At 45.0% G+C, this 26,443-nt stretch overlaps 1 protein-coding gene across 1 annotated transcript; it reads right to left on the bottom strand.

Annotated features, from left to right (window-relative positions):
* On the bottom strand, positions 1-25,490 carry ptgir (prostaglandin I2 receptor). The gene is made up of 4 exons (XM_048980865.1): positions 25,209-25,490; positions 25,035-25,089; positions 23,990-24,879; positions 1-3,264 (listed from the first exon to the last, which is right to left on the bottom strand). The coding sequence occupies exons 3-4, from the start codon at positions 24,809-24,811 to the stop codon at positions 2,986-2,988; spliced, it is 1,101 nt and encodes a 366-aa protein (XP_048836822.1). The 5' UTR covers positions 24,812-24,879; positions 25,035-25,089; positions 25,209-25,490; the 3' UTR covers positions 1-2,985.
* Positions 25,491-26,443: the final 953 nt, after the last annotated feature.

The following is a 26,443-nucleotide window of genomic DNA, read 5'->3' as shown; positions in this document are numbered from 1 at the left end:
TACGTTTCACAGTATTTATTAACATTTTACACCTGTATACACATTCGATACAGTTCATGCCAATACTGTGGAAATCCATTATTATTCACAATCCTATATGAAGCATTAGTTGAGATAGCGATCACCTGTAATCACTGTCACAGACACGAGCCCATGAGGAGGTTACAATGGCTGGGCATGACAAGAAATATACACACAGAGGCATCCATGCACGAGCAATGTTGTGGCTTCTGATCAGACACAGGTACCCTATAGTGTCAGGGAGGAAACTCAGACGGAGAGACTCAAACTCTACCCTAATTTGCCCGACACTGAAGCACTATACCTGTGAGCATGCCTGAAACAGGATGCATTTAGCTTCCAAAACTACTTACCCAACACAGGGTTACATTGAGTTCGGAGCCTCTCAGAGAACACACTTCATCTCACATTACGGGCAGTTTAAAAAACGACGATTAACAGCAGGAGGAAACTGGAGCACCCATGGAAGCCTGCATAAGCTCTGAGACTCCATGCCACCCACCAAACCACCCTAGGAAGACAGTGAGAGCTTGTAAGCAAATGATCACATTTCAGGAGGTTAACGAATGGCAACTTGTAAGGGAACGCCGTTCTCTCTCTCTCTGATGCATTAGTCAGTCGTGCGAAGGGTAGGTTCATGTTTCCGCCGTGGTTCAAAGCATCCTCCCCCACACAGAGCCGATGGTCACACAGGCCACCTTCATCACAGAAGAGCTAGGAAGGGCAGGAAAAGGCAAAATCCTCCACGAGATATGGACTTCATACTGATGCATTTGAAAGGAAGGATTCCAATTCATGTTTTTTGTCCATAAAAATTGAGCAGAACACAGAATCATGGTACGTGAAATGTATCAGAATACAGACAGACTTGTGCTGGTCAACCGCAGTGTTATACGACCTTCACACTCCATTCTGCAATAACAACAAAACAGACACTGACAACTCCGTCAATTGATTTCAGGTGCGTATCTTCTGCCATGTAAAATACAGAATGAGAGATGTGACACTTTGATTTGTAGGGAATGAAATGTTTACATTGTTGAAGAAACAGAGCAACCATGAAGTTACAGACTGGAGGAATGTATTATCCAGGGTAACACAAATGATCTTCTAACATCTTTAACAACACGTTTTGTCATCAGCTAAACTAAACAATTCTCTAATTATTCTCCAAACTCAATTATTCTCTCTCTGCTGAAAGTCACCATGCATTATTTATGTTCACCAGGCATCTGTCTCTCACAAAGTCTTTAAGTTCTATTCGTGTGACATTAAAGCTTTTACCTTAAACAGGAGGCTTGTCATTCAGATACTGAGTTAGGAAATTCACTGGAAAATCATTATGTAGATGCTTAGTACTAAACAGGGCTTTCCACTCATACTACTATTTAAAAATCTAGATCAACCAGAAGACTGGCATAATGCTATGAAATATAACGTTTGGAGGTTTTCTGAAGTATCCTGTTTCAGACGCTGATGATGAACAATCCCTTGTTGACGTACAGGTAGCGCGGTTGAGTTAACTGAGGAACAGCGGCGGGAGGCAGCTCACACAGTGCCAGAGACAAGCTTCACTTCAGCGCCCCCTCAGAAGATGGCGCCCTAGGCAGCTGCCTATGTTACCTCTAAGGGCGGACCAGGCCTGTTGAGAGTGTCTGGAATGCCAAGGGTTATGGGACTGAGCAGAGGTAAAGACTTCCTCAGGCTGTGCCCATGTCTCCCCTTCATAGCCACATCTAAACGTTGCCTGGTGATGTTACGACAATAGGCAGCTAGGAATGATTAAGGGAGTACAATCCTCGAGAACCCAACAGGAATTCAGAAAATGGCTCAATCTGCATTTTCTGTGGCAATTGATTATTGTTTTGGTTGCTCGGCCTGTCTTTTAAACTGGAGGAACCCAAATAGTGTGCAAACTGTTAATAAAGGTTACTTTATAGGTCATAAAGTGAGAATTTCAGGGTCCTATCGTTAAAAAATACAGCCGCACTAACACAACAAATCTTTCTTATGTTATAATTCCAGGTCGGCTACAGAAAGGGGCGCGTCTCAGACACAACTTGGGTTCTCAGTAAAACTGCATGACATTCAATACACTGCCTGCTCATCTCAGGCCATCTCCGAAAAATACAGCTCACCAAACTTGCGAAGCTCTGTCCAGGTGTCATTAGACACAGACGGCACAGACGGTGAGGGAGCCACCTGATGTGCCTGATGTTCCATTCCCTGCTTCCAGAGGACACTGTAAGCAAGGCTGTTACAGTATTTTGCAATTGTGTTTTTCTCTGCTAGTGACATCCAGACAGTGCTTTAGGGATGTCTGGAAACAACAGGCACCCCTCTGCCCAGTGGGCTCACATTTGGTCCTTGTGCAGTTCCATACTGCTTCTGTGACTGCCCCCTTATGGCTAAAAACTGTAAAAGGGTAACATTGCAAGCCAGGTGAGTCACTTCTCCTCAGCCAATAAAGATGCAGTGTACCACTTCTCCTCAGCCAATAAAGATGCAGTGCACCATTTCTCCTCAGCCAATAAAGATGCAGTGTACCACTTCTCCTCAGCCAATAAAGATGCAGTGTATTACTTCTCCTCAACCAATAAAGATGCAGTGTATCACTTCTCCTCAGCCAATAAAGATGCAACACACTATCCCAGGATATGGGATTCTGACTTGTTTTTATTTGCGATTGGTCGGCCCATTGCTCAGCTAGCTTTCTCATGTCTGATCCCACTCCAGCCTCCTTTCTCGGTCCCATATCTTCAGCGGGATGGTCCGCGATCCCTCACGTCTTGAAATCTAGGCTTTCAGCTCCACGACATCTGACATCCCTGAGGACTGACAGGCAGTCTCCATGCTGGCTTTCCTCCGAATCTTGGGCGGTCTGCCTCCGTTTTATTTTGCTGATCCACAGCCGCCCGTGGTCACTGTCCCTTCCTGGTCTGGGTCCAATCAGTCAGTCTGAGTTCACATGGGCACGCTGGGAAAGGCCTGCAGTGGGAGCATGCCAGAAGGCTGCAGTGGCCTGACCTGTGCGGGGCTGTTGAGGGTGTTGTGGGCAGTGCTCTTGAGCGCCCCCCGTGGGACTCGGCAGCGCAGCAGTGAGCGCAGTTGTCGGAACACAGCCTTGCGGCAGATGATGAAGACCCAGGGGTCCACGATGGGGTTGAAGGCAGAGAAGCGGAACGCCGTCAGGTTCTGCTGGTCGTTGCCGCCCGGAGACACGGCGCTGATGAAGCCGCTGATCTGCAGAAGAGTTACGGGGAGAAGCATCAGCAAAAGCGAGAAGGAAAAACCTAGACTTCAGACTGAGCTTCTACCAAACAAGGCATTAAGTACAGGAGTAGAACCATGACAAACCTTTAATCCATCTAGAACGTTCACATGGGAAAGGAACACAGCAAATGGCAAGCAGTGACTGTTTAATTAAGGCCCAAAGACAAATGAGAAATAAACAGAAAAACGAAAGACCAAGATTTCTGAAATGGTAATCGGCCTGTAAGTTCTAGGTCGTTGGCCAGCTGGTACAAAGCTCTCATCTCTAGGACTATGTGCACAAACTCATTCTTGCGTTTTATCCAAATGGTCCCTTAATGAATTATCTTTGTTGGTTGAATGTTATTATAGCGCGTGTAAATGTTTACATGTTGCTATGGCCTGCTCTGAAAAGTAATGTAGTAACCAATGGATGGAACTGGGGGAGGAGACGCGGATCGGCCAGGACACTTTCCGTGCGGCGCTCGAGGCATTTTCACCTCACTCCTGGATTTCGCCGTTTTGGTGCATTAGCCTCCATTACAAAATGGAAAAGAAAACCTCTACATCATCGCCAATCAACATTTACAAAGAGTAATTAGCCCAGAGGCAGGAAGTGTGCTTCAGGTTACAGACTAAAACACTCCTGAGAGCAATTTTCAGCCTGTGAACTGCAAGAACGCAGGTTTGGTTTCAGAAATACCACGACACTAATGCACTGAAGCCGCTTTCTTTTCCTGTTCTAAGCTCTCCCTCGTTTTCATTTCTGTGAAGTGTAGAAACGGAAATATAGACTCATACAGTTTTAGAAAAACGTACAGCGTAGAAGTGAACAACCTTCTTTCCTGACAGTGAACAGAATAAAGGACTTAGAGACTGTAAGATGCAAGTAGGTGATTTTAACACGTATGGAACAATCTGAGAAGGCTGAAGCAAACACAAATGCTAAAGCCATCCGAGCCAGACCGCTTCTACCGTTCTCTATTCGAACAAACATTAGCTTTATGTCACTAATACAAATCAAAAAAGCTAAAGGTAGGTGGGCTTTATCGGCATAGTCATACGTATATAGGTATACAGTGGTAAGAAATAGCTTTGTGTGGGTCACAGTGCGACATAGAGCAGGACTGATGAGGGAGGCTGGTCACGGCGCTTTTGCAGCTGTCCTTCAGCTTACTCTACAAAGACTAAATTGAGGGAGGTGTAAAGACAATTTCCCCACGGGGATTAATAAAGTATCTATTATTATTATTATTAATTATTATTATTATTATTATTATTATTATTATTATTATTATTATTATTATTATTATTATTATTATTATTATTATTATTGGGGCGGCATGGTGGTGCAGTGGTTAGCACTGTTGCCTCACACCTCTGGGACCCGGGTTCGAGTCTCCACCTGGGTCACATGTGTGTGGAGTTTGCATGTTCTCCCCATGTCGTCGTGGGGTTTCCTCCGGGTACTCCGGTTTCCCCCCGCAGTCCAAAAACATGCTGAGGCTAATTGGACTTGCTAAATTGCCCGTAGGTGTGCGTGTGTGAGTGAATGGTGTGTGAGTGTGCCCTGCGATGGGCTGGCCCTCCATCCTGGGATGTTCCCTGCCTGGATGGATGGATTATTATTATTATTAGGGTCACCAGATAATCCATGCCAGGGAGGACATTTCGAGTTGCTTCAGGTTTTGCAAACACCTTGAAAACCGAAAGACTCCTGTGCTTCTCTGAATAGTTCAGTTCTTCTTGTGCTCTGACTGGTTTGTTTCCTTGATTGAAAGACTCATTCAGCTGTTTTACAATAACATTAGTGACATGTGCATGATTACAGGAGACTGACCAATCAGCACACAGCAAGTGAAATCCCGGCCCTTTTAAAGAAAATAGTAGTTTAGCCTGTCCTAGCTCAAAGTCTCCTCTCTGACCATGGACTATATAGGTCACGTCATCTTAAAATGCAAAACATAGGACAGAGAAAAACACGTTTGCATGTAAACAAGAATAAGGCAGCAATAGCATGACAGGGAGGAAAAAGTATAGTAGCTAAAAGCGAACAGAAAAAAAAAGATGAACGAAAAAAGGTTAAACAACCTGAAACATTCACATCCTCCCATTATTACAGTAGAAGAAGAAATTCCCAAAAATGGTCACACTGACATCCCCACCCAGACTTTCAAACGTCTACGCTTCTTGGAAAGGCTTCACACCCCCGCAGTACTGGATAAGTGGTTGGCAGACAGATGGATTTCTATTTATTAATTAACATCACACTATGCTGCCTCCCCCACCAGCAAAAGCAGATTGCAAACATTCATACAGAAAAATGCATCACAAACAGTAAGTGCTGTAACAGTCAGACATCAGGACAGGCATTTATCTGCCAATGTTCTGCCGCTTATCTCACTGCTTTTTTTAATCTTAATCTGATAAAAGTTCAACCACATCAGCCAGCAAGCCAGTGAAAGCGGCTTTCCCTAGGGAATAATCTTTTAATGTTTTTTTTTTATTCTGTGCTTTTTTTGGTTTACAAGCAAGCTGTCTCAGTTCACTGAATGCTTTGGCTTGCTGCAAATTTGACCAGTACATCATCCTCTAAAAAGCAATTAAAGCGAACGTCTTTTCCAAACTTTTCGAAGATCTCAGCCAGATGGAATCTGGAATCGTTACGAATCCAGCAGGGTCATGTGACCTACGTGGCAGCGAATGATGTTGCTACATTACTGTCTTTTGGCAAGGTCAGCTTAGGGTCGATCTTCTTGTGTCACAGGGCCTAACTAAATTATCTGAGCAAACCAGCTTGGTTTAAATTTCTCACACATATTTGCATATGTACACAGTTTGAAAGTGAAACTTTGAAGTAGGTGATGTTAAATGCAAGCCGTATGTGCGATTTTGATTTGACGACCACCCTACTCTCACCAGAAAACTCCCCTCTTAAATCAAGGCTATCAAAGGGCGCTGTAGCAATCCAATCGTAATTTCTCATTTAATAACTTTTTTATAGGCTGTTCTGACTAGCAGTTGTATACCTTTGCAGAAGTCAAAATTTACACCGGTTAATGTTTATTTCATAACAGTAGGACAGAGGGCTCTGTGCTTTAGTTGAAGTTCCGACCCTCTGTGACAGATGCTCCACCCCCTTGACACAGATGAATATCGTCTCATTACGTTCAGCGGCTCTGCAATAAAAATGCCAAAGAACAAAAATATAGTGCAGCTGGAATGGAGAAGAGAAAACCGGAGCATGTGACGTACAAGAAGGCCTGGATGTGATATGATTATCCATCCATCTATCACCCGTCTATCCATCTTCCATGTGATTATCCAATACAGCCGCCCAGAATGGTCTGCAAGTCCATCGCAGTGCATGATCTTACACACTATGTGCAATTTGGAGATGCTTATTCACCTGCATGTTTTGCTGCACCATGGGAATGAACCAGGGGCCATAAAACCTGTTCTTACTGCCCGCACACAGAGCTGGGGGCAAACTGGAGTTAAGAGGCAACAGAAGCACTTAGTCAGCAGTCACATCACCCCTATCAGATAGAGAGAGCATGTTTATGCTACCCTGCTGAAGGGGTTTTAAAAGGCACTGATTAGGACCCTATGAGAAAGTGTCACTGCACAGTCCAACGCTCTGCCTGCATGCCTATACATACACAGACGACATTTAGCAGCTGATGTGTCTTGGTGCGTGTGTGCAAGGGTTTTAACCACCAAGTCACTGGGCAGGAAGTAATACTACACAAACCAAATTGAAGTTAATTGATTGTAACAGGCCTGTCCATGTCTGTGTGAGAACGGGGGCACGGGCGACGAATCAGTAGTATGACTGAAGGCTGTCTGTCACCAGGTTCGCCTCTTAGACTGTCAACGGCTGATTGATTTGGGGCGATACCGAATTTGAAGAGTGTTTCCTCATTCCTCGAGTTGGGGGCACTCTCACCTCAAACTGTTTTGTAACGTTCAAGAATTCGGAGAATACTACACACCCCTTCCACAGAGATAATACTCTACACCCCCTCCACAACCTACTGGCCAGACAACAGAGTGTTTTCAGTCAGACACTCCTTCAGGTCCTCTGCAGTAAAGATTGTTACTGGAGGTCATTCCTGCCCATGGAAATTACCATCTATAACAATTCCTCGCTGTGGTGGAAGACAACTTTCCTCCTCTGAGGCAATACACAATGGACAATGCACATTTACATGTAATTTGCATACTGATGGTATTTTTGTGTATTTGTACATTTACAGTATTTGTACATACATATTTTTGTCATTTGTAATTTGGTGTTACACCTACCCTTATGCCCATCTCGTGTCTGTATGTTTCTGTCATTTATGTAAATGGCCACGGCAACACAAAAATTTACCCATGGGGACATATAAAGTAATCTGAATCTGAATTTGAATTTGTGATTCAGCGTGAAGTTATGCTGGTCACAGATCACTGCTAAGCTGAGAGGTTGGGAACTTCAATCACAGCTCTGTGGTGCTGCATCGAGGAGGAAAAAAAATAGCTTTGATTGACAAGGAAAACAGCTTCAGCTACCACCGCAGCTCACTGGGTCGCACTCATTTTTCTGCAGTGTTTCTATTAGCTGAATGCAACGGCGGTGTTCTAAGATGGCGGAAATGAACACCAGGCTCGCTCCTTCTCAGAGCTCGGCTCCTTCTCAGCTGGTGTCACGCTGTCTTCTGAGATTTATTGTCGGACAAACAGGTTTTCATCTCCGAGTTGCACGTCGTCAAAGCAAACTCCCCACAAACACCTCCAGCCTCCGCATGTCTCGGCAATTTTCCTAAACACCACCCCTGTCACATCTGGCCAGCCATGAAAAGACATGGCTGTGGGCCTGATACAAATATTTATTGATTGATAGATCTGCGTATAATTCCACACTTTAAACTCCGACTTCTCTCCATGCCAAAGGAAAGATCCTGCAGGTGCACTGAACGGATTGCATGGGAAACGGACTGGGGCTACGGATATCCAGGATGACGGTTGTGAAATATGACAAGCTCAAAACGGCATACCCTACATGCCAAAATAAATACGCCAAGCCTAAATGTAACACTGACAATTGAAAAGAACGTTTCTACTGGTGACAGGTACGTGACAGTGGAAGACTCAGCAGGTTGGGACTTGGGTCTGTGATCAGAAGGTCGTTGGTTCGAATCCTGGGGCTAGCAGGCTGATTAAGTGCCATCTCTAGGGGTGCTGCCTGACCCTGCTTTATGACCCCCCCCCCCAAGCTTGCTCTCCCCTGCATGTGTGCCTCATGGATAGTAAGATGAGGTAAGCAAAAATGAGCATCTCTATTCTGTGATCAATAAACATTAGATGTCAAGCACAGTATATAAGGATACGTGACTTGGCAAGAATGAGTCACATCGCAGAGCCCTGGGCCAGGAAGCAGTGTGCTCACTCTCTTCCTGCCTGGAGCTCTGACAACCCAGAGATATTAAAGACCCACCAGGGCATGATGATGACTCCAAACCCAGGAAACCAGTGCCGTAATGGAGAGCTACCAAGGACCATTACTGAGGGTCCTGCAGGAATGTCCCCAGATCCTCTTTCAGCACACGCTCATTAATGATTACCCCCCCCCCCCCCCCGTCCGCCCATCTTCTGCTGCAAAGACGGCCAAAGCTGACACACTCTCAGCCAGCAATAGAGTCTAACATGCCACTATTCCTCAGCTGACCAATGAATCACTCATTTGTTTATTATTAAGAATCACTGTGAACAAAACTTCTTAATTTGTACATCCTGGTATCGTATGACCAAAAATTTTGACAAATGACTGTGTAACACTGGAAGCATTCTGGTCTAAAAGGGACAGAGACTTCAAAAATCGATACATGCGGTTACAGAATTCCTGGAGCTTTGCTCATGGGGGTGAGCTGTCCAGGACACAGGTGGGCTGCCAGATTCCAGGAGGACTTCAGTGGTTCTCAGTGCTAATGCACAACCCCTCTTATCGATGTCCGCCATCCTGCCCGTTCATCTCTCTGCATCGACTTCTCCAAAATGCAGATTAGCCAAATTTGGTTGTGACATCCTCTCCGTTCCTCCTCTTCCTGTATCTGTTCTCTGTCATTCTCGTCTCGTTCACACCTCGGAGTTTCACTTCCTGCCGGTCGTTTTCTCGAAATCCCGTCCCACCTCTCCTCTCCGTGGCCCCCCCACCCAGGCATTGCGAAACTGAGATGATTCAGCACGTCTGCGGGTGTGCTGAGTATGGGGACGCTCAGCTGAGGGAGACGGCGGTGGGAACCTCCGGGGAGGGGGGTGGGGTGGTTTAGACCCCCAAGAGAATGAAAAAGGCCAGGAACCAGGGAAGGAGTCAATGCATGCTCCATGACAGGCCTACAGTATGTGTGGGAAAATGGGGGGGGGAGTGTGGATGCACTGAATCCACTTATACAGAAACACAGTTGAAATTTCTGGACCAGGTGCACGGCTACCTTTCCCTGTGATTTATTCCGCTTTTTGGTGCTGCTGCTTTTAAGCTCAGACTGAGGTCATAGTCAGCGTTGCAAAAATAGAGCCTTTGTTAGACGTGCATGGCAGCCTAGATAGCCAAGTAGCCTACACTAAGGTGGAATGAATTCTCCTTTGTTTGCCTGCACTTAATCCCACTAAAAACTGAAATGTTATTAGCAATGGGGCAACTACTGACACAGAACCCATCGGTATCGAGCAACCAGTTAGTTCACCAGGGCGTACATTATAGTATATATAATACATAATATAATTCCGTAATGAAAGATTATTTCAAAGCAAAAGAGAATCTTGAATACATTCCTTGTATGTTATGTGAATACTGAGCATATGCAATAAATATTGATTTGAAACCATTAAATATTTGATAATGACCCAAGGTTAATTCACTGTGAAATTAACAATGGTGCATCGATCCAGCCATCGTGCGCCGCTTCTCAAGTAAAGGCTTACAGAGATCGGAACTTGTGTCTCATATAGTGGTGAAATACCTGGGAATTTGAACTGTCAGCACTGGGGTGAGGTGAAGTGCTCACCAGGAACATGCCGGGGGGGGCTGGAAGTGTCTGAGGTTCTGGCTCTTTTCCCAAAGCGATTTAAAGTGTCCATTTTCATTCAACGACCATCACCGACTTCGCAAACCGCCACCGATAGAATTTTTTCTGGTTCGCTAAGCCAGAGTGACTTACAGACCTCCATTTTACAGAGGGTGACTCCCCCCGGTCAAGCACCCGCCCCTGCAAAAGTCTCCACACAGCTCTGATGCTCACCCTTGCTACTACTGATATGGCAAGGGGGGGGGGGGAGCCAATCTGGGTGCCGGTTTTTGGAATGACCTCTCAGTCAGCCAATAAAAAAGCAGGGGTTCTCAACTCAAGTGCTGGGGACCCACTGTCATTGGCTGATTGAGAGGTCATCCCAAACACTCACGCCCACAGTGGCTCTCCAAGGAGCAGGTCCCCCACCTCTGTTGTAGAGCAAAAACTAAAAACGCAAACCGATCATCTGGTTGAATATGGCTTCATCTGGTCAGGCCTGCTAGGGAAAAGCCTCCGGAACGACTGCAGTAAGAACTGAACCTCTCCCACAAAGTCTTCAGGATGATCTACGGCTAACCCAAGTAAAATTCCCTTAAAAAGGTTCTGTATTGAATCATCTAGATACTCAACACTGCAGGAGTCACAGGAGGGAGATTGCAGGGCTGCCTGAGATGGAGACCGTTGGACTAATCGATTTACTCAAACCCTGCATCATCACTGATGGATTATTCAGGACAAAATTACCACGCCTATTTAAAGTCTGGTACGCAGGATATCCTCTCATGTTGATTCCTTTCAACTGAAAGTAACAGCAAGGTTGCCAGATTTTAAGCTCACCACAAAGACATTTTAACTGTATTTAACGCATGTTCTTATAGATAATTGTCATGTAAGCAGACTCATGTGGGGAAATTGATTTTTGTTTTGTTGATTTGCACTCATTAGGGAAGCTCTAACGATGCCTCGCACGACCAGATGTTAATTATTGGCTCATACTTTTTCACATCAATTACATCGTTAACCCAGGGCTGACTCTTAAATTCCACAATGGAGAGAATGACGGAATGTAGAAACTAGACGCATCGTAGGCATTTGTTCTATTAGTGGCTCGGTCGGGGGGCCTTGTTGTACACATCCTCCACTTTACAGTTTTCAGAACCGCTGTTTTTCCTCCCTCCTCATTTTCGACACTTTTCATCAGCTTCCCTTGTGATTTTTCTCACCGTTTTCAACCCTGTTATCATCGGCTGGCAGAACCAGAATACACACGGGGAAGGCTATGCGATGACTCAGCAGATAAAGAGGAGCGTTGCATCAGAAGGGTAATTGCTTGCAGGGCAGAGGTCTGCGACACTGGTGGGACTAAAGCTCTGGATGGCGGCTTAACCAGACTTTATTTGAAAGACCCGAATGTGAAATTGGACAAGGTCCCTTCAGCGGACACAACTGTAAAAGAGCAAAAAGAACCTCTGAGATGAAAAAGCAGAACTGTGGACGGTGTTTGGTTCAGACCCCATTTTTGAGTTCGGTTCATACTTCGTAGGGGGGGGGGGGGGGTGAGGTTTCAGTTACAATAAAACATTATTTTATTTTATTTTATTTACTCTTTTTTTCATTTGTCTTATGTTATTGTATTTCAACTGTATTTCCTGTGTTATCATTTTATGGTTATTGTCTTGTATTGTCTATGAATCACGTGTGACAAGTGTCTGGTGTGACGTGTGTCTATGGATGAGGACTATTCACTGCAAACCAAATCCACCTGCGGGAAACAAATAAAGTAACCTGAACCTGAACCTGAACCTGAACCTGATCCTGAACCTGAACAAGAAAAAAACCAGGAAAAATTTATGGGTTTTATTAATCACCGACAATTTGAAACACTAAACAGAAGAACACTAAAGAACATGTCAGATTAACTTAAAGTCTCTTAAACCAACTAAAATGTATGTAAACAAAACTAAATAAAAAAATTAATAAAATATTACACTGTACTGGATGACCAATACGTTCTCACAACGTTAACTTGAATGTATCTGGGGACTTGGAGTTATTATCTGCCTTGAGCTAATGAAACTAGCCTAGCTTTTACTCAATCATGATTGGCCAAAACTAGTCACGTGACACAGATGGATGGCAATTAAATAGTCATAATGAGTAAAATTTACAATATAAACAGCTTCCCCTAAGTTTAAATTGAATAATGATTTTGTGATTTACATGTGTTGCAGTGTTAATTGTTAATTTTGTGATGTCATAGTTACGTGGTTGAGAGCTGAAGAAAGCTCACCTGCAGTAAGTTGGGTTTGGTTAGATGGGGCGGATATCGCAGTTTCATCTTCTAGGGTCAAGACACAAGACTGTAAACGTTTGTTTCATGGTTTCGGTTTCAGAACTGTAACGTCGCTACTGTGGACCCTCTTCTACAACCAGCCAAACACATCAGACTCACTTGCACTTTATTTATGTACAAGATGTGACCTTCTGATCCCAGACCGACATCCTGCTCCGCTGAGCCACAAGCCACCCCCTGAAACACTCAATAACTTCCTCCTGCTCACAGCAGTTCAAAAGAATTTGTGGACTCTGTTGCAATACTCAACATTCCAGGTTTGCTCATTTTCCAGAGTCCCAGATGGGGAAGGTTTCTGCGGTATTCATTATCATTATTTTTCTTAATCATTCCTTGCATGTTTATTATTAACTACACCTGTATTACTTCACTTCCCCTTTTCTGTCTGGTTTGGATGCTGTTCCTCTCTGCACAAATGCATTGCAACCGAACCTAAGCGATGGGAAACCTATTATTAAAGCATTTTATTTAATAAATTTGCTCTGCATTTTCGTATCCAAAGTGACGTCTATTTCCATGGCTTGCGTGAAGAAATTCCACTTCGATTATCACTTTGCTCCAGAGCAGGACGGAGACACTGACCACAACACAACCTCAGAAGAAAAGAATGTTTTCATTTATGCATAAGTGTGGACAAGTGTGGAAATTGTTGTTTTTTTACTAAGTAAACACGCCAAAAGTGGCTATTACACCAAATAAACAACAGACTCCTACAAAAAAAAAAAAAAAAAACATAAAAAGCTGAAATAGACACGGACATTTAAAACAATCAGTGAACAGTGCAGAGACTTGAAAACTCATTGATGAAAAATTAATGCAGATTAATACAGAAAATAGGAGAAAGAGGAAGTGAAAGTGAACACTAACAAAGTCAGACGGAGGAATGGGTAACGGCTGTGGCCCGGGTGCCCTTTGCTCCTTCAATCGCTCATTCTGCTCCAAAAGCACTAAAATCTATACCTGTGTGGACATCTGGAGCCCCAAAGATTTGTGGGAACCCAAAACGACTCAGGGCCGCCCAACACCGTTTCCATGGTGAACAAGAGAAGGCCGAGAAAAAGAATATGGTTCAGATAGCAGCCAAAGGCCAGGAGTAGGCAACCCTGATCCAGGGCAGCTTTTCCATCCTACATGATGGAGTTACTATCTACCTGAGATCAGTAGTGGCTGATCAGAGACCAGGCAGGATAGAAAACCAGTAGATACCAGCACTGCAGGATCAGGCTTGCTCACCCCTGCCTTAGGCCATTCGACACGAGCACCTGATGCAAGTGTCACTAAAAACACAATATTTGTTTTTTAACAAAAAACCCCATCTTTCTCTCCACAGCTTGGCAGTGACATCATAGGGTCAGCCAGCGTGCAGCATCCCCGGAGCTGGGGGGGTCATGAGCCCACGTACATGTAACTATTCCGCTAAGGCCTGGGCTCGAACCGGCGACTGGCACAGCTTCAGTGCCTTTGCCTGTTCCCCATCTGGTCCATGCCATCGTGGAATCTCATCCACGCAGCTCTGTTTTTTTCCCACCTTTTCTCCTGTAGCTCAACAAATACAGCATCGTGCTAATGACACTAATGCCGTGGACCCAAATGCCAGGGAGCGTGCATAGATTGCAAGGCTTCCCTTTACTCTAAGTCCAAAGCATCGGATAAATGAGCAAATGTGACCAATCGGGCGTTTCCGTCCCTGGCAGGTCACATCTGCGTGCGGCCGGACGGCACGTGCCGCTGACAGAAGGGCAGTGTCTTCGGCTCTTTCCGCACAGCGCCTGTGTATCATTAAAGACGGATTTGTTGACATTAGCTCAGCGTGAGTCGTGACATGTGCGGCAACTGTCAGGAACTTTCCGAGACTCCAGCGAGCGCAGACCAGTAAACAGGCTCGACCCCGAAAACCTCAGGGCGTCCGCTCCTCCTGATATGTGAATCTGCTTGCATCGCGTTGGGGATGCTACGACTGCAGGCAATAACTGCATGTAATGTACTGAAAAAACAAAACTGCATGTTTATCAAAACTGGCCAAAATCTGTCTCTCGGGCTGTTTTATCTCGTGACAAAATATCTTAGCTCAGCTCGATTGTGAAGAAAATTGAGGTAATTTTAGTAAGTCTTAGTGTTAGCATAGTTTTGCCTTTGTAGGTCAGTGCCATGGTCTGACATCCTGTTATATTTGGGTTAAACTACAAAGCTTTAATAAAACAAAAATAAAATAACAGTGTGGGTGACTGAATATCTTTGGCCTCGAATCAGGTAAAGTATATGGTAACACCTCAGATTGTGGTATTTAATTTGCTTCATTCTCCTGCATGCCATGCTTCCCGACATATCGCTGCCTGGGTACAGCCCCAAGCAGATGAATGCAACTGCTAATGCTAGCCTGACTGGCTTAACTGGATCAGTTACCAAATAAACTTAACAAAAAAGGGCTCCACTTAATTCGCTTGCTTTTGCCTCGCTGATTTATTAATAGCAGTTAAGGTTTCAGCTCAAACAAATATGGGAGAGGTGATTTTGTGCTGTCAGGGAAATGTCATGGGTGCCTGGAACTTCTTGCGGGCCGAGCAGCGACTGAGTGCCTCTCGAGGACAGCTGAGCTTTTCTTCTGGATTCCAGCAGGTGGGTTAAGAATCTATGCCCATATCTGGAAGGTTGTGGGCTGAAAACCCATGGCCAGGAAACATAACAACACTTTTGAGCCCTTGAACAAGGCCCTTAACCCCAATTGCTTCAGGGATATTGGCTGATGTTCACATTGGTTGCTTTGGTCAAAATCATCTGCAAAATATAACTGAACAGCAGGTCTAAGGTTCATGACTGCAAACAGTAACCAGAACTTTAGGAGTAAAGTTCTCTTTGCCCTATAAAAAAAATCACTTCTTCAGTTTGCTCTGCCTCCCCCCATTCACCCTTCCTGCAATAATGGGTCCTTCTTCCTACATACCTGATGACTGTGAAGACCTCCAGTCACCACAGCTTAGGGAGCTCCCGAAATGACCCAGGAGAGCCAACTGAGAGCAGAAGCTCTCCAAGCCGACCTCTTCATCTAGCCACGTGTCTCTAAGATACAGCTTCAGTTTAAGAGGGAAAGATGTGGAGATAATTGTGACTGTGGAAACCAGCCAGCCTCCCATCCACTGTTCTTCTGCATGACTAACAGAAAGAAACGGGGTATATCCGAGATGGACTTAGACGCTCTGGTAAGGATGAATAAGGTACAGACGTCATGGGCTCTTTAAAGTGCACACGACTTGGTCGGAATGTTGGTCACAGCCCATGTTTCCACTGTACGCTGTGGTCAAGAAAGGCAGTGCCAACCTCTCCTACCCAGTCCACAGAGGGCGCTGTAACAGAACCGCTCTGGGAAGTTGGAGATGGGTGCTGGAGAGTCAGGACTGGGCAGAGGAAGTTGTGTTGGCAATAGTAAATATTTCCTCTGCTCACGCTGACATGTTGCTCATTGTTCTCAGTGCTGCACACCTGGGGGGAAGCGGAGCGTTTGCCAGCATTCGTCTAGCAATGAGTCGGACATCCCTGACAGCTCACCATCGCTAATCCGCGATGTGCAGCGATGACAGCGACGGCTCCCCACTGCAGCCTTTTCTAAATGTCTGACGGATATGTGGAATGAGGTCACACTCACCACAAATCTGCGCCACAAATGTGCCAAGGCAGAGAATATTAATATTAAGTTTTTTTAAAAAACGTCTTCTTTCTTGTTGTAGGAACCTATGTTTTCAAAAAGTAAGGCTCGTGATGAAACCCCCTTGTGAACAGCACCCATTAATCACGCTCTTCAATAGCACCCCCCCCCTCCCACCCCCCGGCAACCCCAACAACAGATTCATAACATCTCCTGCAAATGGGCAAATGCTAAAAAAAAATTTTTAAAACCCACAAATATTACTCAGTAGTATGACTTTCCACACATCGGCAAATATAATGAAGTCCATCCGTTCACTCACTGACAGGCTCCGGGACGGTATCAGGGCAACGGCGGAACTCGTGGAACTGGAAACCATCAACCTCCCCCTCAGCTAACATGCTAACATTAATCCCACACAAAAAGAAAATGCAAAGGTGTGACTGATCATTCTGTTTTGAAGCCTAGAGTTTTTCAAAGGGAGTAATGACAGAGGAGGGACCTCAAATAAGCACGGGACGGTTAAAGGTAACAGAGGATCAGCTGCCGGAACACAAACCAACACATCCGTTGTGTGCAGTTCAGCTCAGAGGAGTGCGGGACCCTGCGCCTTTAAGAGACGTGACATACACTCACCTGGAGTGAGGGAAGGGGCGGGGCCAACGAGCAAACTAAAGGACGCATGCTGGCACCTACGACAGGCGTGACTGCAAGACTCATCTGTGCCGGGAGCATTTACGGCAACTCGCAGCACAACAACGAGAGACTTGCACCCATTAATACCTACATTCTGCTTCTGCATGACCTACGTATTTCTGTTTCCTGAAAACAAACCCCCCCCCCCCCCCCCACCATTCCTAACCTGACCCACTTGTGCTTCCAGTCCAGACTCTCTTTACCATCTGACTGGCTGGCACCCTCTGCAACTGGTCAAGGTCTCTCTCATTGTTGGTCATTATCACAAATAATGATAATTTTGTAACTAAAAATATAGGCAGCACATCACAAATATCAGATGCCATTAAAGCAATGTGAATATGTACAAATATATTCCACACACGGGCGGCATGGTGGTGCAGTGGTTAGCACCGTTGCATGTTCTCCCCATGTCGTCGTGGGGTTTCCTCCAGGTACTCCGGTTTCCCCCCACAGTCCAAAGACATGCTGAGGCTAATTGGAGTTACTAAATTGCCCGTAGGTGTGTATGTGTGAGTGAATGGTGTTTGAGTGTGCCCTGCGATGGGCTGGCCCCCCAACCTGGGTTGTTCTCTGCCTCGTGCCCAATGCTTCCGGGATAGGCTCCGGACCCCCCCCCCCCCCCCCCCCCCCCCCGCGACCCAGTGGGATAAGTGGTTTGAAAAATGGATGGATGGATATTCTATACACATCCATCCGTCCATCCATCCATCTATCCATCTTTCACAAAGGTTTATCCACTATGAGGCTGAATAATTTCACACAGCTTTGTCAATAACAAACAGATTTTCACGTTTGAAAAGCATTAAATGGCATTTTAAATGCAGATGAGCTACTGTGTTGCAAGGATCTTTGTGCAGGGAGTCAGTGAATCATTCTGAGACAATTTATTGCTCTCAGCTTCAGAAAAAAAATCCCCTTTAAAATGCCACAGGCAGCTTCAGCTTGTTATTATTATTAAAAAATACAATTTGGGGCTGCAGATTTTTTTAGATTGTTACAAATATTTAATGTCATCGTATTCTGGCTTACAGCGATACTGAAATACAGCGTGATGATATCTGTCTCAAGTTAAATAGGGCAAAAATAATAAACGGATGTCTAGAAAAATATGTACAGTTTAAAAATAGAATGATATGTTAATAGATTCAGGATTTGACAGAGTAAAATTTAATTAGATTTTATAAATTTAGATTGAACAAAGTATTTTTTTTTCAGAATATTGAGTCAGCCTAATAACTTTTAATCGTCTCTGTCTGCATTTGACAAACTTAAGTGCCCGGAACAATCTTAACGGTTAACTTCCATCGGCTGCAACTGAACTACCTCATCGTTTCAAAAAACTGTTCCCGTACAGCAACCACACATAGATATGAAGTGAGCACACATCTCCCGCCTGTGACACACTTTAGGAAACAAGCAAAGGCGAGAGTGTCTGCCGTCTGGCTGTCGAAGACCACGTTGAAACCTCCCACTCACTCCCCCGAGGCCGTCTCTGACTCAAGGCACGCTGGCTTGCGGGCTAGCAGTGAGTCGGCGCACGGAGTCATGCTCCGCAGCTGTCCTGCGACGTTCGCCGGTCCCAATAACAGATGTGCATTCGACTAAAGTTCCCAACCGTCCAGTATATGATGTGTCCCGTATTAGACCAACACAGGATGCAATTTCTCCCGTATTTCCTCAAGATTTAATAGTGGTGGGAGTAATCCCTTATTTTTTCAATTTGAAAGATGCAACACTAATTCCGACTGTCTGAAAGACATGTGGACCGTAAAAATTCTTGCAGTAATAAGGCCAGCTACAGCATAACAATTCGCGCAGCGTCTGGGAGCCTATGCCAGGAAGCACAGTGCACAAGGCAGGGGTACAACTTGCTGGTAATGCCAGTCGAAGGACGGAAACATACAACCACCCACTACGGACAGTTATCGGTTCAGGAAAGTCTTCCTTAACATTCAACATGAAACCCAGATTTTCCTTCTAAGCTCCCATACACATTTAGGCGGAAACAGTAGCAGGACGTCTTTGAAAACCACAACATTTCCTACGACTTCTGACTGACCTATGACCCCTGACCTATGATGCACTTCTGAAGACGACGTTCTCGGTAGCAGTTATAAGCCACAGCACACACACACACACATTATATATGCGATGCATGTGTCATGCACTACATGAAATTTGTTGGTCTTAATGGAAAAAAACCCTAATAAACAGAATGTAATTACATAAGACATAAACGTGACACACCGAGACACCAACTTGGATTATCCAATGGCTCATCTGTCTCTCTTTCTATTCTCTAGTTAATTTTGTATCTCCCAGCTTGTTACCTTAAGTTTACCTCACCCAGGTTGACTTCTTAAAAATCTGTCGCACTTGAACCAGCGTGGAGACAGACAGCTGTACTCCTCAGTCTTAGTTAGTTGGTTGGGTGGTTTTCCACGCAGCACAGCGCCTTATTCCTCGCTCATACAAACATGCTCCAAATACTACTGATCCTACTGACTAATTCCTCCTGACAGTTTAACATTACTTACGGCCTCTGACTATGTTTTTTAGTTTTGTCGCTGCCTTGAGCCGGATCGTAACGGGACACAAAAGTACAGTTAAAAGTGCAGTTTCAAAAATAGAGCTATGTGGCAATATCCCAAGCATGACCAAGTGAAAAGGGGGAAATCAGAGAACTGGTTGGCCTGTGTGGAGCAGATTTGCATCCCGATTGGATAAAAAACAGATTTGCTTAGTTAACTGCGGCCATTTCATCAGGAGTGTCTAACAAAGGGTAATCCCTACTATTCTAGCTACACTCGTTCCACTCCCTCATATCTCGTGCTATACAGTTGAGTCAACAAAGAGCACTGACAACGATCTATAATAAAATAGCAGAAGCTTTTCCATTCACATGGGTGCTTCTCTCTCACCAACTGTCTCACTCCTGAACTCAGTATGGTGCTAAAATGGTGAGGCTGAGAAACTAAATTTATGTGGAATTTATGTAGCTTGACAAAAAAATGACAACATAGATGCATAAAATTATTTTAATTCTTTTCACGGTTAACTTTTTAATCTCCTCTAGTGCCAAGGGATTAGGTTTGGTTTCAATATTGGCAGGGACCAACCCCCCCCCCCCCCTTAACACACGCAGTACTCCCACGATATTAGTAGGGAGATGTTTCTGTCATCCAAATCTACATCCTTGCCTAGTGCTGCCTGCCACATGGTATGGACACCAGTCCTACTGTGTGAGGTCATGGACATTAGGACCTTCACATCATTACATCCTGAGGCAGGTTCTTCTCGTGCAGGTCTTCCCGAAGCCCCAGTCATTCTTCAAAGTGCCTTTGCAGAGCTAACATAATTAACCGACCCTGTAGGAAATTCTCCTCAAAATTGATTTCGGTATTGATTGCTGACCCTATGCCGGCAGACGGCAGCTTCAGGGTAGGCTGCCGAAAGGCACCCGTTTCTGAATCACACAAAATAACCCAAGTGCCATCTGATAACAGACTTCCGGTGACCGGCCATCCTCCGCCACAGTCAGAGAGGATGATGCGATGGATTCCTGCAACCATGGCAACGGGGAACTTATGGAGTTTGAAGCTCGCTGGCTACTGTTGAGGGACTGTCCTATACCAAACCACCTCCATCCCTTATCAACAGATCGAGAACTTCCTGCATTGGTGACATGGCTTTCAGATTTTTGAGTCAGCGATTCCACCCATTAGCCTGGCCTAAAGCAACCAGGCCAGCAGCCAATGGGGGCTGAGAGAACATCATATATCTACTCTTTAAAAGCTCTAACTTCATTTAGAAACGGCAACGTTGCCCAAAAAAAAGAATTCGTTCATGGGTGGCAATGACGGGGCAGAAGTGGATTTAATTCCAAGGTTTCATCTCTCTGTGATTCCGGTGAAATACTTCGCATTCATACTTAGCACCATATCCCTCACACAAAGCTTCAGTTACACAATTATTTATACTAAAAACATCTGGTGTTAAACACCAAATAAGTGCAAACAACAAAGCTCATTCCCAAACCAGCTACTTAAACTACCAATTAAACATAGTTTGAATCCAAGAGCATGCAAAGCTTTGTTGTCTAACGATATGAAAAACATCCAAATGTGTTCAGATGCTAAAAAATACGTAAAACCATAGATCAAGGAGCTTGGCCCTTGGATGTTGCGGCAGCTAGCTGACATGTTCAGACAGAGCAACACATTCGTGTTATTTTTAGTCGAGAGTGGATAACGTGACACGCTAACAGCATCGCCCGAGGTAGGATTTGCCCGCCCATTGGGCGATGACCTAGCAGGGAGAAACCAGTAAATCTTGCTGACCTGTGGCCAAAATTTGCTGCAAAATCCTGCATCGTTTTTACGCTCATTCGTATTTTTTCCCCCCGGATATGGGATACATCAATAAGCAGGGTGTGCTGCAATGACCCGAGACATTTCCAAAAACGTATGGATCGTTAAATTTGCGGCTAAATTCGAGCAGATTGGAAATTTGTTTCACTCTATCTTTTTTCTTAAAAAAACGCTTTTCTTAGACGGCTAACTGTTCATTCCCTGCAGGGAAACATTGTGTAAGTAGGAGCGCACTCAAAGAGAAAGCCAAAGGGACTTTAACGACTGGCTGAAGAGGATGATAATGCTAACATTGGGCACGTAAACAAGATCTCGTGAGAAGCATCAAGGTTCTGTCACTGGTAATTACAGTGGCCCCAACACTGGGTGGCATTAAACCAAGCATTACACTGCATTTCACATTTCCAGCTTCGCTGAGGAAAACTTTTATGCGAGAAGGGAAGAGACAAAAAAAAAAATAAGCCATCTGCATTATTTAGCAAACACTTTTATCCAAAGGGATAAGATTTACAGCCTTGATCAGGAGTTTCAAAGGTGAAAACACTTCGTCACTTCTAAGATTTGACCACAGGTGCAGCCTGCCAACCTACAGGGCCACACGCTGTCCCCAAAGGTAAGTTAGTCTCTGACTGTTAGTGGTTTACGGACACTATAGAAGAGTAAACATTAACAGGAAGCCCTGTGACACTCGGGATGCAGAATCATATCAGGCAATGGACCCATCGTCCCTGTCAGACATTATAGCAGGCAGAGCCCACAGTAAACACAGAACCGGCATAACTAAAAATAGGTTGCCTGAGGAGACCTTTGTTTGAGTCTGCATTGTGGAGCGGGGGACTCTGTTATGTGAGCAGTCTGTTGCGCGTGGACGGTTCCCTGTGACGGCGAGATCCGCTGTCACTGGGGCTGTTCACTTTGTTGAGTGTGCGTGCGTAGAACGCACGAAGAATTAGGTGCTTCACCGGTGCCATAATTACCCCCCTTTTCGGTCCACCTAGAGGAACCCAAGTCTGACCCTCACATGTCATCGTGCCCCATTGTCTCCATTCTAATCATTTTAGTCTTGACTTTTCCTTGCTTTGTCTCTCTCCCCCTTGAGATTTACAGAGGTTAATCTGAAAGGCTGGGGGAGGGGGCTGGAAGCAATACAATATTGTATACCCTCAGGAGACAGATCCCCCCGCCCACCCCTGAGCAACTCATGGGGCCAGAGTCTCAGCCTGCACACCTTTGATTACAGGCTGCTCTACTTAAGGGAATAATGAGAGGCCACGGATCATATTAAATATAATCGAACTACAAACAGACAAATATCACCCATCTCATCATATAATGGGGCCTTCACAGAACATCATTCACAGAGACTTAATACAGCAATAACAATGATCCTTGTTATACTTCTAAGGTGAAAAGGCATTGCGTAATAACAGATAGAAGCTTAACCTACATCCAACTCAGCGCCTACGAAAATAAGACCGCCGAGATCCTCACAGTGCCGTGTTTGTTCTACCGAGCGTGTTCTGCTGGAATGGGACGCATTAAAAATAACAATAATGTCTAATTGAAGACAGCTCACACGACACACCTTTTACAGAGCAGGATTTTCCAGTAGATCCTGCTCCTACCAGAGCAATCAACTGTCAGTCTTGAGGGCTAACACGCTGCACCAAGGCCAGAATAGAATCTAATCTGGTGCTATGTTACTCTGGTGAAAACTTCATATTTATAGTTCATTTTCCTGCAACATGCCGAAGTGAGTTACCATTACACTGGAGAGCAGAGAACTCCAGGTTTTACTTCTGGTCCAGGTTTTGACAAAGCACCAAAAAAGAAGCTACTGGAAAAAGCAAGTGACCTATCTACCATCTACTAAGTACACATAACTATTTCACCTGACCTCGTCAATGTAAACGTGCACTTTCGCTTCAGAGGAACCCACCACCACTTCTCTCCGAGATTCGTCAGAAATGACCGCCGTCCAAAGCGAGAGCGTTCACCCCACATAATGTCAAGCTTGAGGTTGCAAAACCAAGCAGCACTTCTGCATTATAAGCCGTACACCAAGGTCTAGGAGAAAACGAGCAAGTCTGAGCTCATGACAGCAAACAGTCCGTGCTGAACTTTAGGCAATAAAAATAAGATTAAAAAGCTGAGAACAAAAGCTACCCCCGTATTTAGAATATGGTACAAAAGTATGTGCCGCCCAATATTTGTGTTATCTAATACTAAATGGGAAAGAGGAACAGAAAATTGCGAAAGAACTGGGTATCTGAAGCCAAATATAGTAATAATATGTGCACATAAGGTATTGCTTACTTGCTGGAAGAATGATTATTTCCTAAGTGACTTAATATTATTATCAGGGTGAATAATTAGTGGAGTATTTCAGACCAAAACATCTTGTGCAAGCAGACGGTCCAGCCCATCCTTGAACTTGAACCAACAATACTCTGGCAATGCCCAGCCCATACTGCGAGTAACAACTATCTGGCCACTTTCAAGTCAGTCTCAAGGAGCTGGAAACCGTCTTGAGTTGCACGTGTATAAACAGTGGGATGTGAGACCGGCAGGGGGGGTATGCGAGAAAAGGTCAAGCACTCACGGTAAGGGGCAGAGAACAGATGACGAAGATGACAGTCATGGAGGCCAGGAGTACCAGGTGGTCCACTTCCTCCTCGCCTTCTCTGTACCAGTCCGTCATCTTCTTCTTGCGTCCCGTGGACACCACGGAGCCTCGGCGTGACATCTGGTTCCTGTGCATGCGGCAGAGGCTCATGATGACCGAGCCGTTGCAGACGAAGACCACGACGATCAAGAGCGCCATGAGGGAGGCGTAGGACAGCGAGAAGGCCAAGACGTAGCCCTCGTCCTCCCCGTTGGTACCGGCCTCCATCTTGATGAAGCACCACGTGCCGGGGCAGAACTGTTTATATTGGCCGTAGCCTAGGAAGGGCAACGAGCAGAAGGCGAAGGTGAAGAGGTAGATGAGCGGCAGGACCACCTTGGCAAAGCTCCGATGGACGCGCTTCGAGTAGAAATAGGGGTGGCTGATGGCCAGGCAGCGCTCAACAGCCATGGCACAGAGGATGAGCATGGAGGCCAGGATGAAGAAGGTCATGACGAAGCCGAAGAAGTGGCAGAGTCCGGGGTTGCCCGTCAGGCCGAGAAGGGAGGTCTGCTGCTTGTAGCAAGCGAACACCAATGGACTGAGGAAGCAGGTCCCCAGCAGATCAGTGACGGCCAGCCCCGTCACCAGGATCCAGAAGACCGAGGTCTTGGCACGGTGTTTGTGCTGGTGCCAGCACAGGATTCCCAGGGCCAGCAGGTTGCCCACCACGCCCCCCACGAACATCAGCGTGCTCACCACCGGGGTCCCCTCTGGGTTGATCTCCGTAATGTTCTCGCACGTCTTGTTCTCCAGCATCTTGCGAAGGGGCGTGGGGGATTGGGGAATGTCCAAGAGACTGATCAGTCACATTTAATGGAGCGCTCCTGCAAAGAGACAGTAACCCAAAAAGTACATGAACATCTGCAGGGAAAGGAACTTTGAAAATACTAGAATAGGCAAATAATTTTGACATTAAAATGCTACCATCGCGTAAAATGTAGCCATTTAGTAGATGATCATTACTGTTACTGTGACCTACCTCACACGGTCCACACCTGAAGAAGATGTCTCGGCAGTTTTTTCTTATAGGAAAGCTGAAAATTATACATAGATAAATGAATCATACACGTTACATACTTGTTAAACTAACATGGAATGAAATACTTCCTTGTCCACCACTCCTCACCATAAAACTTAAAAAAAAAATACTCACCAGCCTTGGGTCAGTTTCCAACGATCAGAAAAGCTAAGTATGGACTTGTTCCAAGCACGCTTCTGACTTTCGTGCAGTCCTCCAGTTTCGGGCAATCGTAATTAAAGCCGACGCACATGACAGCATAAAATAACTTCTATCTTTCACATGGCTTTTGGTCTCTTCGCGTCTCCACTGACCGTCGTAACTTGAAATGGCCGGTCAGCGAAGCAGGTCCGCCAGGTCTCACGCCGCTGCCTCCTCCGCTGTCCGCGGCTTCACACGCTCCCGGAAAAATGAGCGCACCAGCTTTTAAATGAAGTGCGGAGCGCTGTGGGCGGGCGCTCCGCTGTATAAGACTGCTGTGTGAAGGGAGGGCGTCTATTTCGGCGGCTGTTAATTGTTCAGCTTGCTTTCTGTTTTTGTTCTCTCAAAGGTGGACATTTGGACAAAACAATTATATATAAACATGCGATCTTGCACAATTTGTTTATAGCGTGCATCTGTTCCATGTTGTAACAAAAGGAGTCTACGCTACGGAGAATTAGCTGTTTCATTGTTACTCTTCTCAATGCGCGATGGATGACCAACATGTCAAAAATATGGATAAGCAGGGAAATAATAAAATTACGTGATTATTAACAAAATCAATTAATATTTACAATACAAATTATAAAGGCATTTTCATCTATATTGGCTTCTTTTTCAGTGGAGTAACAACTTACTAGGTAAATTTAATTAGGTTGTTACAGTCAAGTTATAAATCATTACAAACACAATTCGCCAGTACTTTCACTAAAGCTTGAAAACATTCATTTTCAGTCACAAGACGCGACGTACTTCGTGGGAAAGGGCGATTTTGCCATCATGTAATGAACTGCAGTTATTTTTATGGCGCTTATATACGTTGTTAATTGACTGTAAAGGGGACGTGCGTTCTTGCATTAAACCAAGTCTCTGAAGTGGATCAAGTAAACAATTCCTGCAAAGAAAAGCTTGACTTTGCATTTATTTGGTGTTATCAACGGAGAACATGTTTCAGAGTGGCAAAGCCGTAAGAAAGAATACTCGTGCTAAAACGTCGTGTTTATATTATGTTTGTGTCTGAGAATTGTCATTCTGTTGGTCATTTGAGCTTTGACCAACGAGAAAGATGTACGACTCAGACATCATAAACCTGAAGCTGACAATAAATTATATTTTGACTTTGAATATACGATATTAAGTGATGAGCGTTTCACTTCTATTTTACACTT

The sequence above is a fragment of the Brienomyrus brachyistius genome, chromosome 17, assembly GCF_023856365.1.
Source record: "Brienomyrus brachyistius isolate T26 chromosome 17, BBRACH_0.4, whole genome shotgun sequence".
NCBI classification, from domain to species: domain Eukaryota; kingdom Metazoa; phylum Chordata; class Actinopteri; order Osteoglossiformes; family Mormyridae; genus Brienomyrus; species Brienomyrus brachyistius.
This window is presented reverse-complemented; position numbering and strand designations above follow the sequence as displayed.